The 24,549-nt window shown below is 44.4% G+C and overlaps 1 protein-coding gene across 1 annotated transcript in view; it reads left to right on the forward strand.

The window, feature by feature from the left end:
* Positions 1-22,928, forward strand: part of FLRT2 (fibronectin leucine rich transmembrane protein 2) — a 117,202-nt gene extending 94,274 nt beyond the window's left edge. The window contains exon 2 of the mRNA XM_082242926.1: positions 20,181-22,928. Within this exon, the coding sequence (XP_082099052.1) occupies positions 20,594-22,591 (1,998 nt within the window). The 5' untranslated portion in view covers positions 20,181-20,593 and the 3' untranslated portion in view covers positions 22,592-22,928. The remainder of the gene's footprint in view (positions 1-20,180) is intronic.
* The last annotated feature ends 1,621 nt before the right edge of the window (positions 22,929-24,549 follow it).

The raw sequence follows: 24,549 nt of genomic DNA on the forward strand, positions 1-24,549 counted from the left end.
GGGACGGTCCCGCAACTTGGGTCTCAGGCGTGCTGATGGCAGTTTACTCATTTTTGGGGATAAAAAAACGTAGTGACTGCAGCCACCACATTTCGAGATGCCAAACGTCCCGGATTTGCTGGGACGGTCCTGCAACTTGGGTTTCAGGCATGATGATGGCAGTTTACATGTTTTTGGGGATAGAAAAAAAAGTAGGGACTGCAGTCACCACATTCAGAAATGCCAAATGTCCCGGATTTGCTGGGACTGTCCCGCATCTTGGACCTCAGTTACAATGATCGGGATCACAGTGGTGCTCTTACTGTGCAGGCTGCTAACCCTGGAGGTAGGAGTGTGGCTATATGCAAGGAGCACCTTCATGTGACGGTTGGCATCCCTGGAGGGACCCTCCTGAGACAAGCTGGTAGGTTATTTGGCTCTTATGAAAAGAGAATCCACAATCCTCATAAGCGCACACACTTATACAAACATGAATTTTATACACCAATCTTAAAAAAAGAATAATAATAATGTGCCCGCAGGTTCCCCCGCCATCTCATAGTCCCCGCCGACTTAAGAGGGCTCCCGGAGAAGACGGCGAAGCGCCCTGGTGTTTTCAAACGCAGTAAATATAGGAAAAAATTCCCTCCCGCAGAGCCCGGCGGAGAGCGCCGAGCTCCCCGCTCTTCCCATCCAATGTCAGGCAGCCCTTGTGATATCTAAATTGTCATTCCGCATTCGGCTCCGGAGCCATAAAATTCTTATTGCATTTGTCTGTGCAGTTGCTTAAAACGAGCGGCGGTGCTTACAGACAATTCCGATTTTCCTAAGCCGAGCTTTTAATGACCTCTGTTTATTAAGCGGGGATGGAATTTGCTTCCAAATGTGGATTGGGAGGGGGAATGGCACTTTTATGAGCGTGCAAGCAAAACCACAAGCGCAGTTCGCTAATAGGCCTTCTCTCGTTCACCTTATCCTCGGCGGGGGAGGGAGGCGGTGGGGAGGGCAGGGTGTGCGATGAGCTTGTGCCGCGACGATACGTTTCACCACAGACATTCCGAAACTGACACCCTGCCTGCCGCACGGGCACGTCAGCTGCCTGTCTCAGCAGTATGGATGCTCTAAACTCCAGGGGGGGTTAACAAAAGGACACATTAAAACATTTTTTAATAGAAGCCTTAATCTAAACTGGTATCCACCTCTGGCAGTCCCTGTACAGCAGAGTTCAGACTGGGAGAAGAAGAAGCAGCACAAGGAGCCAGTGGGTTCATGTGACAGCAGTAAGCATGCAGATAGGAGGAGAGAGCAGAGAGAGAGAGGGATGAGCTCATCATTGGCTGCTTCTCCTTTCACTGTCCAGTCGCAGGTTGGGGGCTCGTCCGGGATGATCTTGAGTTGATGCTGTCCTCCTGGATGTAGAGGGACCAACTACATTCCATTTATGTAATTAATTATATATTTTTTAAAAGCAAGCAGTACAAATACCTGAATTTGACCTGATATCTGCCTCTCGCAGTCCCTATACAGCAGAGCTGTAGGGTAGGGATGAGCTCATCACTGTGCTGCTTCTTCTTTCAGTGTCCAGTCACAGGTTTGGGGCACATCCAGGATGACCTGGAGTTGAATGATGCTGTTCTCTTGGATGTAGAGGGACCAACTACATTCCATTTAATTAATTATTTGTACAAATACCTGAATCTGATCTGATATCTGCCCCTCGCAGTCCCTATACAGCAGAGCTCAGACCAGGAGAAGAAGAAGCAGCACAAGGAGCCAATGGGTTCATGTGACAACAATAAGCATGCAGATAGGAGGAGAGAACAGAGAGACAGAGGGATGAGCTCATCATTGGCTGCTTCTCCTTTCACTGTCCAGTCGCAGGTTGGGGGCTCGTCCGGGATGACCTTGAGTTGAATGATGCTGTCTTCCTGGATGTAGAGGGACCAACTAAATTCCATTTAATTATTAATTAATTATATTTTATTAAAAGCAAACAGTACAAATACCTAATTTTGACCTGATATCTGCCTCCCGCAGTCCCGATACAGCAGAGCTCAGACTGGGAGAGGGAGAAACAGCACAAGGAGCCAGTGAGTTCATGCGACAGCAATAAGCATGCAGATAGGAGGAGAGAACAGAGAGACAGAGGGATAAACTCATCACTGTGCTGCTTCTTCTTTCACTGTCCAGCCACAGGTTTGGGGCACGTCTGGGATGACCTTGAGTTGAATGATGCTGTCCTCTTGGATGTAGAGGGACCAACTACATTCCATTTAATTAATTAATTATATTCTATTAAAAGCAAGCAGTACAAATACCTGAATTTGATCTAAAATCTGCCTCTCGCAGTCCCTATACAGCAGAGCTCAGACTGGGAGAGGGAGAAATAGCACAATGAGCTAATCTGTTTATGTGACAACAATAAGCATGCAGATAGGAGGAGAGAGCAGAGAGACGGGGATGAGCTCATCACTGTGCTGCTTCTTCTTTCACTGCCCAGTCACAGGTTAGGGGCACATCCGGGATGACCTTGAGTTGAATGATGCTGTCCTCCTGGATGTAGAGGGACCAACTACATTCCATTTAATTCATTACTTGTATTCTTTAAAAGCAGTGTAAATATCTGAATCTGACCTGGTATTACCCTTTTACAGCCCCTACACAACAGAGCTCAGACTGGGAGAGGTAGAAGCCGCTCAAGGAGCCAATCAGTTAATGTAATGTTGCCCCTTTTTGTTTATTTGGTTCTATTTGGTGGGTGTGGGAACAGATTTCCGTGATTAGCAGCAAACCCATTATATATTTTGGCAATAATTGTATATATATATATATATATATTGTTTCACTATCACAATAGTAGCATGGTGATATTTGCACATATCATTTTTCAATCAGTTCATGTGCTGACAAGAAGCAGCAAGAGCCAATAAGTTGCATACTAATAGGAGGAGAGAGCAGAGTGACCGAGATGAGCTCATCACTTTGCTGCTTCTCCTTTCACTGCCCAGTCACAGGTTTGGGGCTTGTCCGGGATGACCTTTAGTTAAATTATGCTGTCAACCAGATTGAGGACATCTAGTGGTGGAAAAAAAGTACTGCATTGTAAACAAAAGCATTTTTTTATTTAATCCCTTAATGGGCTATTACTTTTATCTTCATGTTTTTGGTTGGCATTCTGCTTTAAAGAGGTTTTAAGCCTTTTTTTTTGTATTAAAATAACAAACATGCCTATATTTACCTGCTCTTCTTCTGGGGTCCCCCAGGCGATGCTCCAGGCACCTCCTCTTCATTGAGTGCCCCCACGGAAAGCCGATTTCCATGGGGCACCCATGTTGGCTTGCTCCCAAGTCCTGCTGCTGCATCCATTGACACAGAGAGTGGGACTCTCTGAGAAAACAGCTATTGTTTCCCCTGCAACACTTCTTTTCCACCACTAGATGTCCTCAGTCTGATGTCCAGCATTATTCAACCCACTTCCTCTGAGCCCAGGTCACCCCAGACATGCCCCCAACCTTTGACTAGCCAGTTAAAGGGGAAGCAGCAAAGTGATGAGCTTATATCTGTCACTCTGTTCTCTCATCCTAATAGCATGTGTTTTGCAGTCACATGAACTGATTGGCTCCTTGCGCTGCTTTTTTCATTTTCCAGTCTTGTTTCCGGTGCAGTCATTTTTTTTTCCACCACTAGATGTCCTCAGGCAGCAATAGTCAACTCAAGGTCTTCCTGGACATGCCCCTAAACCGGTGACTAGCCAGTTAAAGGGGAAGCAGCAAAGCGATGAGCCCATCTATGTCACTCTGCTCTCTCCTCCTATCAGCATGCTTTTTGCTGTCACGTGAAATAATTGGCTCTTTCCGCTGCTTCTTTCTCTTCCAGTCTTGTTTCCAATTAAATTATTTTTTTATCCACCACTAGATGTCCTCAGTGTGAGAGGCAGCATCAGTCAACTCAAGATCATCCCGGATAAGCCCCCAACCTGTGACTAGCCAGTTAAAGGGGAAGCAGCACAGTAATGTGCTCATCTCTCTCACTCTGCTCTCGCCTCCTATTAGCATGCTTTTTGCTGTCATGTGAACTGATTGCACTGGAAACAAGACTGGAAAAGGCAAAAGGAGCCAGTCATTTTTTTATCCACCACTAGATGTCCTCAGTGTGAGGGGCGGCATCAGTTAACTCAAGGTCATCCCGGATAAGCCCCCAACCTGTGACTAGCCAGTTCAAGGAGAAGCAGCAAAGTGATGAGCTCATCTCTCTCACTCTGCTCTCTCATCCTATCAGCATGCTTTTAGCTGTCACCTGAACTGATTGGCTGCGTTTCTTTTTTCCAGTCTTGTTTCCAGTGCATTAATTTTTTATCCACCACTAGATGTCCTCAGTGTGAGGGGCGGCATCAGTCAACTCAAGGTCATCCCGGATAAGCCCCCATCCTGTGACTAGCCAGTTAAAGGGGAAGCAGCAGAGTGATGAGCTCATCTCTGTCACTCTGCTCTCTCCTGCTATTAGTATGCTTCTTGCTGCTCCTTCTATCTCACTGGCGATTCTGAACCTAATCCTAATCTTAGGGCCCACCTATATCTGTTGCAGTAATGGGACCGTTAACACATGGCAAGGCATGATACGTGCACTAGTGGCTCGTCCACGTCCTTGTCACCCATTTGAAAAGCGACCCAGGCCCGGATTGCTTTTCAGAGGGTGTTCAACAGACGATAAGAAGATTATACAAGGCCTCCTCCACTGCCTGATTTAACCCCGTAAATGCTGCACTATCATGTTGCCATTGCATGAATTGCATTTTGTTGCGGCACGGCCCTGTAGACTTTCATGGGTTGCGTTGGGTACCGGTAAATTCCCGCCGAATGCTACTTGCTGTCTAATTTTTGCCACAGCTACCGCATAAAAAAAAAAACCCTTAACATGTTGCTTTTAGCGATCATTACCGAATGTGTGGCTTCATGCCATTGTTCAAGTAGTGGTAAGGTGACAGTAAAACCGAGGCTCCACCCCCTAGTTTTACCCCCCCACAGGATTAGAGGAATGCAAGGGCAACGGGCATGTGCTGCTGCGTTCAAAAACGCACCATAGTGCCTTGCGTTACAGATTTTTTGATGCCATCCTTGGGATTTTGGTGCTTTACTAGCTTGTTAATTTAGATTAGCAGCCTTAACACGCATTAACGCATGAAATAACTGCAAAAAATGTAAATTCGCTTTACAGCAGACGCAGCCGGGTGCGTCTTTTTTTTTTTTTGCATGCACGATGGTGAAATCATTTTTATCACCTGTTGAGTTTGGTTCCGGCGCTTTAAAAAAAAAAAGTAATGCAGTGTGCGTTTTTTTATTTTTTGTGCTGTAACATGCGCAAATGCGACGGAACGCATGTAAATGCAAAGAAAGGTTGGATATTAATTATAGATTTTTTGGGGCAAAAAAAAAAAACGTGCAAAAATTCCCAAAACGCCTGTCTCAGGTGTGAAAGCAGCCTGAATTCTATGCTGTTCCATAACAGGGATTTCTGCGTCTTTCCTCCCCTCCCCCCGCCCAGAGAGTGAAACGCTCTGCAGCGTCGTTTTCGTGCCGGCCCGAAGGCGTAGCGCAGCTCTGGATTTGCAGCCTGATCTCCCAGACCCCGCCCGCTGTTATTATGGGATTTTACTGGGGTGTAGTACAGAATAACCTCCCAGATCTCCCTCCGCCTCCCCCACCCAAATGTCTCCTGACTGCGATTTATATATTGCGTTTTCTGATTGGATGCATGAGACACTAATCCACAGGTGTCAAACTGCCGCCCTCCAGCTGTTACAGAACTACAAATCCCATGAGGCATTGCAAGGCTAACAGTTACAAGCATAACTCCCGAAGGCAGAGGCACGATGGTCCTCCCTGGAATGATCATAGAGCTCATGTGATCCTTCTATATAGGATCACAGGTCTCTATGGTCATTTCAGAAGCCACACCCCCCACCCCACAGTTAGAATCACTCCCCTAGGCTCACATTTAACCCCTTGATCACCTATACTGTTAACCCCTTCCCTGCCAGTGTCATTATTACAGTAACAGTGCATATCTTTAGCACAGCAGGCCGCTGTTCTGTGAGTGATGAACACAGGAATCCCGTGCTCCTCTTATTTAGGAACACAGGTCTCTGTGTTCATCCAGTGAGCCCACCCCCCACACAGTTAGAAAGCACCCCCTATGCACACATTTAACCCTTTTATTGCCCCTGGTGTTAACCCCTTCCCTGCCAGTGTCATTATTACAGTAACAGTGCATATTTTTAGCACTGATTACTGTAGTAATGTCACTGGTCCCCCCAAAAGTGTCAAAAATGTCAGTTAGGGGTCCGATTTGTCCGCCGCAATGTCGCAGTCCTGCTAAAAATCGCAGATCACCGCCATTACTAGTAAAGAAAAATAAATAAATAAATAAAAATGACATGAAATAAAACTGAAATGTATTGGTGTCACTGGTCCCCAAAAAGTGTCGCTTAATGTCAGATTTGTCCGCCGCAATGTCGCAGTCCCGCTAAAAATAGCTGATTACCGCCATTACTAATAAAAACAAAAACAAAAAAAACAATATGAAAAGTCCAAAAATCTATCCCATAGTTTGGAAACGCTATAACTTTTGCGCAAGCCGATTAATATACGGATTTGTCCGCCGCAATGTCGCAGTCCCGCTAAAAATAGCTGATTACCGCCATTACTAATAAAAACAAAAACAAAAAAAACAATATGAAAAGTCCAAAAATCTATCCCATAGTTTGGAAACGCTATAACTTTTGCGCAAGCCGATTAATATACGCTTTTTGGGATTTTTTTTATTTTTACCAAAAATATGTAGCAGAATACAAATTGGCCTAAACTGATTAAAAAGGTGTCAAAAATGTCAGTTAGGGGTCCGATCTGTCCGCCGCAATGTTGCAGTCCCGCTAAAAATTGCAGATCGCCGCCATTACTAGTAAAAAAAACAATAAAAATGACATAAATCTTTCCCGTAGTTAGTAGATAACTTTTAACGCGATAACGCGATAACTTTTGCGCAAACCAATCAGCTTATTGCGATTTTTTTTTTTTTACAAAAAATATGTAACAGAATACAAATTGGCCTAAAATGTTAAAAAAATTGGATTTTTAACTTTTTTTTTTTTTGGGAATGTTATATAGCAGAAAGTGAAAAATATTTATTGGTTTTTTTTTTACCAAAAATATGTATACATATTGACCTAAACTGATAAAGGAATTTGGCTTTTAATTTTTTTTTTTTTTTATTAGAAATGTTTTATAGCAAAAAGTAAAAAAATATTGTTTTGTTTTTCTTTTCAAGATTGTCAGTCGTTTTTTTGTTTTAACGCAAAAAATAAAAATCGCAGAGGTGATCAAATACCACCAAAAGAAAGTTCTATTTGTGAGAAAAAAAGGACATCAATTTTGTTTGGGTACAGCGTTGCACGACTGCGCAATTGTCCGTTAAAGTAACGCAGTGGTGAATCGCAAAATATGGCTTGGTCATTAACCACTTGCCGACCAGTCACTGGGACTGTACTGCGGCAAAGTGGCTCGATTCCGTCCAGCAACGTAGACCTACGTCGCTGGACTCCTCCCCCTGTAGGCGGTCACAGCGGGAGTAGGGCCAGGGGAGGAGCGGCGGTGATCACCGCCACTCTTCCCCGATCATCGGGGAATCGAGTGTGGAGATCCGCCTGCTTGTGTAAACAGAGCGGGCGGATCTCCTAAGTGACAGACAGGGTCAGATTGCAGGGTTCAGCATAGCTGAACCTGCGATCTGTCCCTGTGTCACACAGTCACCTCCCCCCACACATGTTAGTAAGCACCAGGCATACATTAACCCCTCCCTCTCCAATAAAAGTTAACCCCTTCCCTGCCAGTATCATTTTTACAGTAACGGTGCATATTTATAGCACTGATTACTGTAGTAATGTCACTGGTACCCCCAAAAGTGTCAAAAATGTCAGTCAAGGGTCCGATCTGTCCACCGCAATGTCGCAGTCCCGCAAAAAAAAACGCAGATCGCCGCCATTACTCGTTAAAAAAAAAAACACCAAAAATGACAGAAATCTTTCCCTTAGTTAGTAAACGCAATAACTTTTGCGCAAACCAATCAAAATACGCTTATTGTGATTTTTTTTTACCAAACATAGGTAGCAGAAAACAAATTGGCCAAAAATTTAAAAAAATTTTGATTTTTACATTTTTTTGGGGGGGAATTTCATATAAAAAAATGTGAAAAATATTGTTATTTTCGCTTTTTTTTGTTTATAGCGCAAAAAGTAAAAATCACACAGGTGATCAAATACCACCAAAAGAAAGCTCTGTTTGTGGGAAAAAAAGGACGTCAATTTCGTTTGGGTACAGCATCGCACGACCGCGCAATTGTCAGTTAAAGTCGCACATCGCCGAATCGCAAAAAGTGGCCCAGACGTAAGACAGCAAAATCCTCCGGTGGTAAAGTGGTTAAGTCCCGGGCACAGTAATTAAAGGGTTAACACCACCCCGACGCAGCGCTAGCCATTGACAGCCTCCGCACATGGCAAGACAAAGCGTCGCAAACAAGGCGGCACGGCGGCGACACGAACCTCAACCGGCTCAGAGGGATCGACAGTGACAGGCGCAATTGAGTTAGAAGCGTAATCCCGTTAGCGTGTCCCTTTATCCGGGCTCACGTCATCCGAGATAATTGGAGAGAAGCTGTCCCCAATCTGGGCACCCCATCACCGCTAATGCTTCCACTGTCAGGGATTGGGGAGGGGGGGGGGGGGGGGACTTTTTATAGAATGCAGATTATTTGCAGACGTTAATGGCACTGCGATCGATCTAGGTGGTGGCCTTGCTGAGCTGAACGAGTACCTTGGAGGGAGGAGGAAACCAAAGAGAGGAGAGGAGATCGAAATTCATTTCAGGGATTGTTTTCTTTTTTGTTTTGGGTAGTGGAGGTGTTGCTGTAGATATCTGTCCATGTCAATGCCAAAGGCTCCAGAACTTGTCCCCAAAACACCCACCATTTATGCCCCTACAGGTCTCAGAGCATGTCCCAAAGATTCCCTCCCACCATTCGTGCTTCTACAGGCCCCGGGCCATGTCCCAAAGATGTCCTTCTACCATTTGTGCTCTTACATGCCCCAGGGCATATCCCAAAGATGTCTTTCTACCATTCATGCTCCTACAGGTCCCAGAGCATGTCCCAAAGATGACCTTCTACCATTAATGCTCCTACATGTCCTGGGGAATGTCCCAAAGATGTCTTTCTACCATTCATGCTCCAGTCCTACAGGCCCAGGGCATGTCCCAAAGTTGTCCTTCTACCCTTCCTGCTCCTACAGGCCCCAGGGAAAGTCCCAAAGATGTTCTTCCACCATTCATGCTCCTACAGGTATTCCCAAATACATTCTTGTACCATTCCTGCTCCTACAGGCCCTTGACCATGTCCCAAAGATGCCCTCCCACCATTCATGCCTTTACAGGCCCCAGGGCCATGTCCCAAAGATGTCCTTCTACCATTTATGCTCTTACATGCCCCAGGGTATATCCCAAAGATGACCTTCTACCATTAATGTTCCTACAGGTCCCGGGGAATGTCCCAAAGATGACCTTCTACCATTCATGCTCCTACATGTCCTGGGGAATGTCCCAAAGATGACCTTCTACCATTCATGCTCTAGTCCTACAGGCCCCGGGGCATGCCCTAAAGATGTCCTTCTACCATTAATGCTCCTACAGGTCCCGGGGCATGTCCCAAAGATGTCCTTCTACCCTTCCTGCTCCTACAGGCCCTGGGAAATGTCCCAAAGACATGCTTGTACCATTCCTGTTCCTATAGGACTTGTGCCATGTCCCAAAGATGCCCTCCCACCATTTGTGCTTTTACATGTCCCAGGGCATATCCCAAAAATGTCCTTCTACCATTCATGCTCCTACAGGTCCCAGACCATGTCCCAAAGATGACCTTCTACCATTTGTGCTCCAGTCCTACAGGCCGCGGGGCATGTCCCAAAGATGTTCTTTCGTTATTCCTGCTCCTACAGGCCCTGGGCCATGTCCCAATGTTGTCCTTCCACCATGCATGCTCCTGCAGGCCCCGGGGGCATGTCCCAAAGATGTTCTTGTACATTTCCTGCTCTTACAGGCCCTGGGCCATGTCCCAAAGATGTCCTTCCACTATTCATGCTCCTATAGGCCCCGGGGCATGTCACAATGATGTCGTTCTTACATTGGGCCGTGAGACGACATCCTCATTTATTTCACACAAATAAAGCTTTCCTTTGGTGGTATTTGATCACCACTTTTTTTTTTGCGATATAAACGAAAAAGACCCAACAATTTAAAAAAAATAAATAATAAGTTTTACTTTTTGCTATATAGCATATCTAATAAAAAAAATTATTAAAAGCATTGAATTTCTTCATAAATTTGGCTAAAAAAAAAAATCCCAATAAGTTCTTATTGATTGGTTTACGTGAAAGTTATAGCGCCTACAAACTATGGTGTATACTGTGTATATTGTGTTCTGGAATTTTCAGGTTTTTTTATTTTTTATTTACTACTAATGACGGTAATCAGCGACTTATAATGGGACTGCGACATTAACCACTTCTGGACTGGAAGGCTTTGCCCCCTTAATGACCAGGCCTATTTTAGCGATTCGGCACTGCGTTATTTAACTGACAATTGCACGGTCGTGCGACGCTGTACCCAAATATCCCACAAATAGAGCTTTATTTTTGTGGTATTTGATCACCTGTGCGATTTTAATTTTTTGCGCTATAAACAAAAAAAGTGCGACAATTCTGGAAAAAAAAACAAAAACAAATAAAAATACAATTGTTTCATCCTTTTAGGCCAATTTGTATTCTGCTACATATTTTTGGTAAAAAAAATCCCAGTAAGCGAATTTTGGTTGGTTTGCACAAAAGTTATCACGTCTACAACTAGGGGAAAGATTTATGTCATTTTTATTTATTTATTTATTTTTTTACTAGTAATGGCGGCGATCTGCGATTTTTTGCAGGACTGCCACATTGCGGCAGACAGAACGGACCCCTAACTGACATTTTTGACACTTTTGGGGGGATCAGTGACATTACTACAGTAATCAGTGCTAAATAATATGCACTGTTACCGTACTAATGACACTGGCCAGGAAGAGGTTAACACCAGGGGCAATAAAAGGGTTAAATTTGTGCCTAGGGAGTGCTTTCTAACTGTGTGGGGGATGGGCTCACTGGATGAACACAGAGACCTGTGTTCCTAAATAAGAGGATCACAGGATCCCTGTGTTCATCACTCACAGAACAGCAGTCTGCTGTGTTTACATCGGCAGACCGCCGTTCTGTCTCCACAGGTAGCGATCGCGGGTGCCCTGTGGACATCGCGGCTGCCGGACCCGCTGATTGGCTCCTCCTCTAGCCAATCAGCACGTGGGCACACCCACACTGAGGCTACGTTCACTATGTGGGCGTAGCGGATCACGGGCAGAATCACCGCGATTCTGCCCGCGATCCGGAATCATTGCAAATCGCAGGGCGCCTGTGCGATGCCCATGATTTGCGAAGGCACCCCAAATGCTGTGCGATGTTGCCGCAATTTCCGGCTGCTGAATCGCGGTAACATCTTGCAAACAGAATCGCGGGACACCCAAAAAAAGGTACAAGAGCTTCTTTTGTGCATCCTGCGTCCCGCGATTCTGTTTGCGCGATGTTACCGCAATTCGGCAGGTGGAAATGGCGGCAACATCGCACAGCGTTTGAAGTGCCATTGCAAATCACGGGCATCGCACAGGCGTCCCGCGATTTGCAATGATTCCGGATCACGGGCAGAATCGCGATGATTTTGCCCGTGATCCGCTACGCCCACATGTGAGCGTAGCCTAACTGCTACACGATCCAACGTACATGTATGCCGACTTGCCGCCCGCTGATTGCTACATAGTGGGTAAACTTTGCCGCCGGTGTGAAAAATCGCAAACGCGGCATGTAAACATCCCCCATCCGCTGAATCAGCAAGTAGTAAATCAGCGCAAATTTACCCTTAAGTACCATAGTGTTCTAAAAAATACCCTATCCCAAGTGCAAATCCTATTGGTTGTTGGTATCCTTCAAAAAATACATATTTTGAAATATATAAAAAATGTTTTTTAAATAACAGTGTAAGAAATATTTTAAATTATTATCTCGAAATAAAAAAAAATGTATCATATATAGATAATCAATGTGAAAAAACAATTATATATAAAATAAACAAAACCATTCATATCAGTGCAGAAAAAAATCAATAAAATAAATAAATATTGCAAAAAAGTCCAAAAAATTTATCATATATAATGTCTATTCATTATTATTCCAAAGGCCCCGTTCACATACGAGCGACGCTACTTCCAGGGGCGACCTCCGAGGTCGCGGTGCGAGCAGCGCGCCGCGGCCTCGGAGCGGCCGCCACGGACTTCATAACATTGAAGTCTATGGCGGTCGCCTCCGGGTCGCCCCAAAGAAGCTCCGGACCCTTTTTCTAAGTCGGAGCGACTTGTGTCGCTCCTATTAGAACGGGTCCGCAGCTTCCCTATGGAAGTCGACCTACGGCTACCTGTGAGGCGACCACAGGTCGCCTTAGTGTGAACGGGGGCTAAATGTCCCAAAAGAAAATCCAGTAAAGCGCAGGAAAGTGCAAATGAATCTTCTTTGACAGGTGAGTGCTAAGGTGCCTATTGCAGCTTGGAGGGTGGATGGGCGGTAAAAATGCTGCTCAACCGCACATTTTTGCCGCCTCCCCCAACCGCGTGCCTAAATGAAACCTAACACGCTCGTTGAATACATAGATTGTTTCTTCTTAGTCGGTCTTTTGGCTCTTCCACCACCTGACCGGCTCCATTCCCCCCCCCCCCTAAAAAACCCAATTGGCGCTTAACCTTCCTCTGACCGCGGGCTGCTTCTCCGGTAATGACGCGTTTCACAAATAATCGCAGGGCCTCCCGCCGCTTCCTTCAGTTCGCCGTGACAGAAAATGGCCGGTTTGACCGCACGGCTCCCTCTAAAAAGCTTTAAAATTAGATGCAAGTTGACTAAGAGAATAAAAAACATAATAAAAAAAATCCGCCGAGCTTAAAATGTTTGGTTTGGCCGGCGAGCGTTTTTTTTTTTTTTGCGGATTGAAGGCTGTGTTTAGCGTGAGGCTGGAAATATAGGCTAGGCGTCTCCCCTGCTGGCGTTCTGCGGATTGGAAAGGAAGAAAAAGTGAATTATTTATCGGCGTGGGATCGGCTGAACGCGTCCCTGTCAGCGGCGGAGTCTGGAGGCGAGGAGCTCGGAGAAGCGCGGTGTGATCCGCCGCCTTTCCGCATGGCTTGCTGGACATTGCTTAGTCGAGATGGGTTTGTTTGTTACACATGGCTTTAACGTATCTGACATCAACCCCCGCAGTGCCTGCAGTCCCCCGGAGTCCCCACCAGGCAGCGCCGGCAACTGTTTTTTTTGCCTTCCCTGGTTCCTCCCTCCCCGCTTCACCAACACGCTAATATTTGTTAAAATAAAATCTTTCCATTTTCACTACGTACCTTATTTTACACCAAGTAACATCAGCACTGGGTCTCTGTGCTTTTTTATGCAATACAGGCAGATTGTGGCTGGAGGGAGGTGCCAGCAGGGGTCTGTACATAGCTTCTTGAACACATCACAGCAACCTGCCTCAGTACTTCTCTTAGGGGGTCCTCAGTTCAGTCCTGATATGTAAATCTCAGCTTGGCTTGATGGGTGGATGTGAACATGGCAGGATAGGAGTTTGTGGTTGGGTTACATTGGCATGCAAACCAATCTAGGTGACGCTGAGCCTCCATGACTGAAAGAACTGAAATCCAATGAATGCGGGGCCTGGGACAGTCAGGCTGGGGAGAAAACAGTTAGATGATGCTGGATGTCCTCCAGCCACGGAAATGAGACGGCTCTATCTGATTTGCTCCAGCTTCTGATAGATAGATAGATAGATAGATAGATAGATAGATAGATAGATAGATAGATAGATAGATAGATAGATAGATAGATAGATAGATAGATAGATAGATAGATAGATAGATAGATAGATAGATAGATAGATAGATAGATAGATAGATAGATAGATAGATAGATAGATAGATAGATAGATAGATAGATAGATAGATAGATAGATAGATAGATAGATAGATAGATAGTCATATAAGATATATTGATGATCATATAAGATATATTGATGATATATATTTAACAAATAAATTAGCTAGGTAGATAGATATTAAGATAACCAACCAATAGATAGATAATCAATATATAAAATAGATAGATAGATAGACAGACAGACAGACAGACAGACAGATAGATAGATAGATAGATAGATGCCCAACCAATGTATAGATAAATAACCAATAGATAGATAAACAATATATAAATTAGATAGATAGATAGATAGATAGATAGATAGATAGATAGATAGATAGATAGATAGATAGATAGATAGATAGATAGATAGATAGATAGATAGATAGATAGATAGATAGATAGATAGATAGATCTTGCTATGGACAGTCTTATTGATGAGTACGGTCAGCCATATCCTCCATGTGTCTCCCGGCTCGGTGACTCGGAGGGTACTGAATCCGATGGATCTATATGACAATCAGACAACCAGTATCTGATCTCCAGTGTCATCCTCTGTATTCCTCACTTCTACTTTCCTATGAGCGAGGATGCTGATCATATTCTCTGTTATTCAGGTCACCACTAGAGGGAGCATTTACACATCTGTCTTTAAAAACAGAATATGAAACAGCAAGTACAAATATGGAAGTCACATAAAGACAATAAACAAGTAACAGTTACAATGTAACAATGATCACTCACTGGAGTCTCAGTTTTTTGTCTGTGATGATCTTACTAACATCTGACATCAGAATGTTCTGGGGGTGAAGGCAGCAGATTCCTTTTCCCTCGTTGGATGTGGAATTCTCTGCCAGAGATTTTTGGAAGGTTTTGTAGGAAATGGAAGTAAATCTCTTGCTGTTGGGGTGACAGTGGTCTGGGCAGATCTCAGGAAAGCGCACACTCCTTATGAGTATCTCTGAGAGTTGTTTAAACCTTGATGCCCAGCTGGAAGTGCGCTGGCGTGTGCGTGTTTCCTCAAGCTTTTCATACATTGGGACTCCCATTTATTCCATGTGAGGAACGCGGAAAAGTATTGGCGCCAGATTCAAAAAAATGACCGCATTCAAAACAGCCAAACTTGGCGTTTTGAATGCTTTTAAGTGCAGAGGAGGGGTTTGCGGTCTTTTAGAGCCGGTTCACACTGGGGCGACCACAGGTCACCGTAGGTCGCCTTCCATAGGGAAGCTGCGGACCCGTTCTAATAGGAGCGACACAAGTCGCTCCGACTTAGAAAAAGGGTCCGGAGCTTCTTTGGGGCGACCTCAGAGCGACCTGCATAGACTTCAATGTTATGAAGTCCGTGCCGGCCGCTCCGAGGTCTCGGTGCGAGCTGCGCACCGCGACTTGTGAGGTCGCCCCGGCAAGTCGGATCTCTCTAATGTGAACCGGCTCTAAGACCCCCAAATCCCTCCACAAGAGTACCTGTCAAATAAAAAAAAAAAATAAATAAAAATACATTTTAAATGTACAAAAATATCGGCTTATGTTGGCCGATACTGATATGCTTTGGCCAAAATATCGGTATTGGTATCGGCAACGAAAAAACGATATCGGTCGATCACTAGTAATTATATTGTGTGACTGAGGTGGATACATTAGAGTGTAAGCTTTTCTGGTGCAGAGACTGATGTAACGGGCTCACTGTTTTTGTACAGCACTAAAGAATATGTCCGAGCTACATATCTCACAAAAGTGAGTACACCCCTCACATTTTTGTAAATATTTTATTCTATCTTTTCATGTGACAACACTGAAGAAATGACACTTTGCTGAAATGTAAAGTAGTGAGTGTACAGCTTGTATAACAGTGTAAATTTGCTGTCCCCTCAAAATAACTCAACACACAGCCATTAATGTCTAAACCGCTGGAAACAAAAGTGAGTACACCCCTAAGTGAAAATGTTCAAGTTGGGCCCAATTAGCCATTTTCGCTCTGGGTCTGGGGCTGCCGGCACTGGGGAGGTACAGTTCATTGAGGGAACCATGAATGCCAACATGTACTGTGACATACTGAAGCAGAGCATGATCCCCTCCCTTCGGAGACTGGGCCACAGGGCAATATTCCAACATGATAACGACCCCAAAGACACCTCCAAGATGACCACTGCCTTGCTAAAGAAGCTGAGGGTAAAGGTGATGGAGTGGCCAAGCATGACTCCAGACCTAAACCCTATTGAGCATCTGTGGGGCATTCTCAAACAGAAGGTGGAGGAGCGCAAGGTCTCTAACATCCACCAGCTCTGTGATGTCATCATGGAGGAGTGGAAGAGGACTCCAGTGGCAACCTGTGAAGCTCTGGTGAACTCCATGCACAAGAGGGTTAAGGCAGTGCTGGAAAATAATGGTGGCCACACAAAATATTGACACTTTGGGCCCAATTTGGACATTTTCACTTAGGGGTGTACTCACTTTTGTTGCCAGCGGTTTAGACATTAATGGATGTGTGTTGAGTTATTTTGTGGGGACAGCAAATTTACACTGTTATACAAGCTGTACACTCACTACTTTACATTGTAGCAAAGTGTCATTTCTTCAGTGTTGTCACATGAAAATATATAATAAAATGTTTTTCAAAAATGTGAGGGGTGTACTCACTTCTGTGAGATACTATATACTATATACTATATATATAAATATGTAATAATAGTGTGTGAATGGGGTGGGACATTAGAATGTAAGCTCTTCTGGTGCAGAGATTGATGTGACTGGCTCAGTGTTTTTGTAGAGCACTACAGAATATGTCAGAGCTATATACTGTAAATGTATACTAATAACAGTGTGTGATTGTGATGTGATATTGGAGTGTAAGCTCCTCTGGTGTAGAGGCTTATGTGAATGGCTCAAAGATCTTTGTACAGCGCTGTGGTATATGTCCAAACTATAATAATACAGAAAAACGTAAACCAAATGAACAAATTGAGTGATTGTGATGGGACACTAGAGTGTAAGCTTTGGTGAAGACTGGTGTGATTGGCTCAGTGTTCTCTGTGCTGCACTACGGTATATGTCAGAGCTTTATAAATGTATAGTAGCATGTGACTGTTGTGATAGTGTTAGAGTGTAAGCTTTGGTATTGCAGAGACTGATGTGACTGGCTCAGTGTTTTTGTACAGCACTACAGAATATGTCAGAGCTATATAAATGTATAATAATGGTGAGTGACTGTGGTGAGGGCATTGGAGTGTAAGCTCTTCTGGTGCGAACTGATGTGACTAGCTCTGTGTTTTTGTACAGCACTGCAGGATATGTTAGAGCAATTTATAATAATAGTGCATAAGGGTCCTTTCACATGGAACGGAGTCCGTTCTGCTCAACGGGGGGATCGATCCGCCGATCCCCGCTGAGCAGGCGGATGGCAGCTTCGTCTCCGGTCTGTGTGCAGAGACAGAGCTGTCAGATCCCTGCTGTCCTCTATGGGGAGATCGGATGAGAATGGACCACCTGTCCTTTCTCATCCGATCCGATCCACCAGACGGATGGAAAATAGGGTTTCCATCTGTCTGGATTTCACGAACAGAATCGGAATCGGATAGCAGCGGGTGTCAGCAGACATGTCACCGCTGACATCCGCTGTCCCATAGGGATGCATGGAGCATCCGGTCCGCCTGAAAAACTGACAGGCAGATCAGCTCGGATCGCCCGTGTGAAAGGGGCCTTACAGTGGTGGGGACATTGGAGTGTAAGCTCTTCTGGTGCAAACTGATGTGACTGGCTCAGTGTTTTTGTACAGCACTACAGAATATGTCAGAGCTATACCAATTTATAATAATAGTGTGTACAGTGGTGGGGACATTGGAGTGTAAGCTCCTCTGGTACATAGACTAATGTGAATGGCCCAGTGTTCTCTGTACAGCCCTGTGGTATACCAATGTATAATAATAGTGTGTTACAGTGGTGGGACATTAGAGTGTAAGCTCTTCTGGTGCGAATTGATGTGACTGGCTCAGTGTTTTTGTACAGCACTACAGAATGTGTCAGAGCTATCCCAATGTATAATAATAGTGTGTTACAGTGGTGGGGACATTAGAGTGTAAGCTCTTCTGGTGCGAATTGATGTAACTGGCTCTGTGTTTTTGTACAGTACTACAGAATATGTCAGAGCTATACCAATTTATAATAATAGTGTGTACAGTGGTGGGGACATTGGAGTGTAAGCTCTTCTGGTACATAGACTAATGTGAATGGCCCAGTGTTCTCTGTACAGCCCTGTGGTATACTAATGTATAATAATAGTGTGTTACAGTGGTGGGGACATTAGAGTGTAAGCTCTTCTGGTGCGAATTGATGTGACTGGCTCAGTGTTTTTGTACAGCACTACAGAATGTGTCAGAGCTATCCCAATGTATAATAATAGTGTGTTACAGTGGTGGGGACATTAGAGTGTAAGCTCTTCTGGTGCGAATTGATGTAACTAGCTCTGTGTTTTTATACAGTACTACAGCATATGTCAGAGCTATACCAATTTATAATAATAGTGTGTACAGTGGTGGGGACATTGGAGTGTAAGCTCTTCTGGTACATAGACTAATGTGAATGGCCCAGTGTTCTCTGTACAGCCCTGTGGTATACCAATGTATAATAATAGTGTGTTACAGTGGTGGGGACACGAGAGTGTAAGCTCTTCTGGTGTGAACTGATGTGACTGGCTCTGTGTTTTTGTACAGCACCACAGAATATGTCAGAGCTATATAAATATATAATAATGGTTAGTGACTGTGGTAGGACATTAGAGTGTAAGCTCTTCTGGTGCGAACTGATGTGACTAGCTCTGTGTTTTTGTACAGCACTACAGAATAATTCAGTGCTATACCAATATATATTAGTGTGTTACTTTGGTGAGGACATTGGAGTGTAAGCTCCTATGGTGCAGAGACTGATGTTAATGGCCCAGTGTTCTCTGTACAGCACTGCGGTATATGTCAGAGCTAAAATAAGATAGGAAACTGTAAAAAAAAACTATTTAAACTGAGATGCAGAAATGACATATTACGGGTGGTGGGTGTCAGTACATGCAGGGCCGCTGATAGGGGGGGACCACCAGCCATCTTGTAGGGGTTCCGAGCACACAGGGGGGGCCCACATATAGAGGGGGATTAGTGATGGACAACAAATACAGAAATCTTCCTCCAGCACCTGAATCTGATCTGTCCCTCTCCCTGCTATCAGCTTTTATCTGTTGAGAAAGAGACAGTCGTCCCTCACTAATCCCCCTCCCTGTGTGACCCCCCTCCCAGCACTTATCTCTGCTCAGGAGTTTATTTGTAAATTGTAACTTTGTTTCTCTCTCTCTGTCTCTCTGATCACTGAGCTCCAACTGCCCAGCCTGTATATTTTTCTCATCTCATCTTTTTTATTTAACATAGTTTTTTTTTTAGATTTCAGACAGGGGCGACACGACTTGCTGGGGCGACCTGTAAAGTCGCGGTGCACAGCGCGCACCGCGACCTCGGCGCGACTTGAACGGACTTCACATAATGGAAGTCTATGCAAGTCGCCTCCAGGTCGCCCCAAAGTAGTACAGGACCCTTTTTCTAAGTCGGAGCGACTTGTGTCGCTCCTATTAGAATGGGTCCTGTACTATTCAATGGCGGGCGACCGACTGCGACTTGTCAGGCGACCAAGTCGCCTGACAAGTCGCGCAAGTGTGAATGGAGTCTAAGGAGGAATTATGCGAGTTATGTTATATTTGTGTCTGCTAATAGTGATTTTGTTATAATTTTAGCTAAATATATCTTTAATATTTTCTTGGGGGGGGGCCCTGCCAGGTAGTCTGTACGGGGCCCCGCGATTTCTAACAGCAGCCCTGGGTACATGCCGTATTTCAGTTCCTAGTTGGGTAGAATCTACAGAAGGTGGTTAGGAGTGAAGAGCCCTTCTTATTAACACTTTCCTTCTGTGAAGTATTCTGCTCTGTGAGGTTGTGTTTCCTGACACATATTTTTTTTTTCATATTTACTGACATGCATTAGTTTCTCTCTTCTGGGCTCTCTTTTACTGACACGCTCTTTCTTTTTTTCCTCGGCAGGTCATGCAGCTGGAAGTTAAAGGAGAAGAGGTGAAGGAGTTCTCGCAAGCTGAAAGCACTCTCCTCTGACAAGACGACGGCTCGCCCTCCCAACAAGCACTGTGCCAAAAGCCTGCTCAGTTTCCTGAACTTTATCCTTTCCTGGTGGAAACAAAGACGGAATCTACAAAAGTGATTAATGAGCGCTTGGGTTTCTGCGGGGCGGTGTGCAATCCTGGCTAATGAGACTTGTTGTATCACCATCCATGGCAGGAGGTGCGCTCATCAAAGGATTACAGCACCTTTGGCTGTGATGAGATTTATTCTTGCCAGATGGCCGGACAAAAAGCACATTAAATGCTGAGATTTGCACTTCGTGTTTGCTTTTGCACCTCTCGTTTTAGCAAGGGCCTTTTATTTTTTAGAAACCAGAAATGGGCCTTCGGACAGTTTTGTGGCCCAAGGACTGGGTGTCCTTCTTGAAGTCCTGGATTCTGTTCTCGCTTGGGCTTTCCATGCAGGTGAGCCAAACATTGGCGTGTCCAAAGGTGTGCCGCTGTGACCGGAACTATGTATACTGTAACGAGCGGAGTTTGACCTCAGTGCCTCTTGGAATTCCGGAGGGTGTAACCGTGCTCTACCTCCACAATAACCAAATTAACAATGCTGGATTCCCTGCGGAACTGCACAACGTCCAATCGGTGCACACGGTTTACTTGTACGGCAACCAATTGGACGAATTTCCGATGAACCTTCCCAAGAATGTCAGAGTGCTTCACCTCCAAGAAAACAACATACAGACCATTTCAAGGGTGGCACTAGCACAGCTTTTAAAACTGGAAGAGCTGCACTTAGACGATAACTCCATCTCAACGGTAGGGGTGGAGGACGGAGCTTTCCGCGAAGCGGTTAGCCTAAAGCTGCTTTTTCTATCAAAGAACCATTTGAGCAGTGTGCCGGTTGGCCTCCCTTTTGTATTGCAAGAGTTGAGGCTGGATGAAAACCGAATTGCTGTCATTTCAGACCAAGCCTTCCAAAACCTGACCGGCTTGGAACGTTTGATACTGGATGGCAATCTGCTATCCAACAAAGGAATCGCAGATGGCACCTTTAGCCATCTACCCAAGCTGAAGGAGTTTTCTATGGTACGTAACTCTCTCACTAGTCCTCCGAATGATCTCCAGGGCACCTACTTGGTAAAGCTGAACCTCCAGGACAACCAAATTAATCACATACCGGTGTCAGCCTTTGCTAAACTGCACAAGCTCGAGAGATTGGATATATCAAACAACCGACTCCAGAGATTGGTCAGGGGAGTTTTTGATAACCTAACGAACCTAAAACAGTTGACTGCTCGGAACAACCCTTGGCTTTGCGATTGCGGCATTAGGTGGGTTACTGAGTGGCTCAAGTCTCTTCCGGCCGCCATCAATGTTCGTGCATTTATGTGTCAGGGACCAGAGCTTTTCCGGGGTATGGCGGTTAGAGAGCTCAATGTAAACCTGCTGCCCTGCCCAACCACCACACCCGCCTTACCGCCTGTTACCCAGCCTCCTCCAACCACTGCCCCAACGACCCCTCCCACAACAGTTTTTATCCCTACTCCAACTGAAACCCCTGCAGTCCCAACACCCACCCCATCGCTTGCTCCCATTACCGAGCCCGATCAGGAGATCATAGTCATAGAGAAAGTAACCACACCCATCCGAGAACGACTCCAGCTATCTATTCGCTTTGTGAACGACACCGCCATCCACCTCAGCTGGTTAACCTTTGTTACGGTTGTGTCCTACAAGCTGACTTGGGTTAAGATGGGCCACAGCCTGGTGGAAGGGATTGTGAATGAACAAATAGTCAATGGTGAGAAGCACCACTGGAACCTGTTGAATCTGGAACCTAAGTCCACCTATAGGATCTGCTTGGTTCCTTTGGATTCTTTTAACAACTACCAGGCAGGTGAGGAGACTGTGTGTGCCGAGGCCATCACAAAGCCCTCATCCCCTAACAATGGCAGCAACAGCCCCTCTAGCCACGAGCAGGCCACGACGCCAAGCCTGGGCTCCCCTTTTCTGCTGGCAGGGTTAATTGGGGGTGCCGTCATTATAGTACTTGTAGTCCTTCTAAGCATCTTCTGCTGGCACATGCACAAAAAGGGCCGCTACACGTCCCAGAAGTGGAAATACAACCGCGGCCGCCGGAAAGACGACTACTGCGAAGCGGGCACCAAGAAGGACAACTCCATCCTGGAGATGACGGAGACCAGCTTCCAGATCGTCTCCTTAAACAATGACCAGCTCCTTAAAGGAGGTTTCAGACTGCAGCCCATATACACCCCGAATGGGGGCCTCACTTATACAGACTGTCACATCCCCAATAACTTGAGGTACTGCAACAATAGCAGTGTTCCAGACTTGGAGCACTGTCACACGTGATAGGGACTCTGGGGACCCGAGCCAAGGCAGCCACACAAAGGACTGACTCTGCTGAAACAAATACGGGACTAAAGAGACTCGAAATGAATACAAAAACACGAAAAAAAAAGAATTTACATTTGATATTAGGCAGATGCGTTTGTGCATCGGATACTCTGTAATTTATACGGTGTACTATATAGTGGAATTTAAACAAAAACAAAAAAAAAAGTGCTATCTTTTCTATTTCCAGTTCATTGCAAACAGTTTTGTAACTCTTTGCTTTTTAAATATTTAAAAATTGCTGAAGTATTGTACAGGGTTGTACAATAATAACCAGTTTGCCATGATAACGAAAGCCGATGTTACTTTATTCTTTGTCTTCTTTTTATTTTTATTTTTAATTCACAGGTATCACAGGTGTGCGCAGCCTTTTGCATTAGGGTGTGCACCCCAAAGCTCAAACACACATGCGGGCGTGTATGTGAATATACTATATATATATATATATACACACACACACACCCTTATAAATAAATATGAACAAACATTTCAAAATGTATTAAAACATTTTTTAACACAATGTTAAAAAAAATATTAAGAGCCCATTCAGACTAGCGCGACACGACTTTGGGGGGCGACCTGTGAAGTTGCGTGCACCGCGACTTTGGCGTGACTTGCAGAGACTTCACACAATGGAAGTCTATGCAAGTCGCTCCGAGGTCGCCCCAAAGTAGTACAGGACCCTTTTTCTAAGTCGGAGCGACTTGTGTCGCTCCTATTAGAACGGGTCCTGTGCTAATCAATGGACCGCGACCGACCGCGACTTGTTATGCTGAAAAGTCGCCTGACAACCCACATGGAAGAAAAATATATTTTAAATATATTTTAAAAAAACATGTTTTATTTTTCCCAAATATATTGGAAATATATTTGAAATGCTACAATTTTGGCCATATTCAATATATTTCTAAAAAAAATTTCCCAAATATATTGGAAATATTTTTGAAATGCTACAATTTTGGCCATATTCAATATATTTCTAAAAAAAATTTCCCTAAATATATTGGAAATATATTTGAAATGCTACAATTTTGGTCATATTCAATATATTTCTAAAAAAAATTTCCCTAAATATATTGGAAATATATTTGAAATGCTACAATTTTGGCCATATTCAATATATTTCTAAAAAAAAATTCCCAAATATATTGGAAATATAATAAATGCTACAATTTTGGCCATATTCAATATATTTCTAAAACATTTTTCCCAAATATATTGGAAATATATTTGAAATGCTACAATTTTGGCCATATTCAATATATTTCTAAAAAAAATTCCCAAATATATGGGAAATATATTTGAAATGCTACAATTTTGGCCATATTCAATATATTTCTATTTTTTTTTCCCCTAAATATATTGGAAATATATTTTTCTTCCATATGGGAAGTCGCGCTAATGTGAATGGGCTCTAAATAAAACACTTTATTTTTTTAAATTAAACATTTAATTGTTTACACTAGTGGTTGAGGGGTAGTAAAACTCTGCGGTTAAACTGTTCTTTTACTGCCCCTCAATTCCTATTACCTTTTAGCTGTAGAGGCAATAGCTGGGCATGTTCACACGCAGCAGCTGCAATTATACCCCCCTTTTGCTTTCAGCAGGTGTGGCACCCACCGACTGTGACCCATTCAAGTGAATGGTGGCAATCTACAAGCGCCCCACAACCATGTGCAGTGTTCAATGGGTTAAAGCAGGTGGTGTTTAGGTGATACAATGCCTCCTCACCACCTCTTAAATGCTCTCTGAAGAGCGATCTGTTTATGAATCGCTCTTTAGAAAATAAAGCATTTGTGAATGAGCCCCTACAAAATTTCACAGTGTCCCCCTCACATCTGAGTCCTCCTTTACATCAGAGCCTACAGCATTTCCACTTACACCAGAGTCAATACACTGTAAGGTATCAGGTAGGC

This window comes from Pelophylax lessonae (assembly GCF_965119305.1).
Source record: "Pelophylax lessonae genome assembly, chromosome: 13".
NCBI classification, from domain to species: domain Eukaryota; kingdom Metazoa; phylum Chordata; class Amphibia; order Anura; family Ranidae; genus Pelophylax; species Pelophylax lessonae.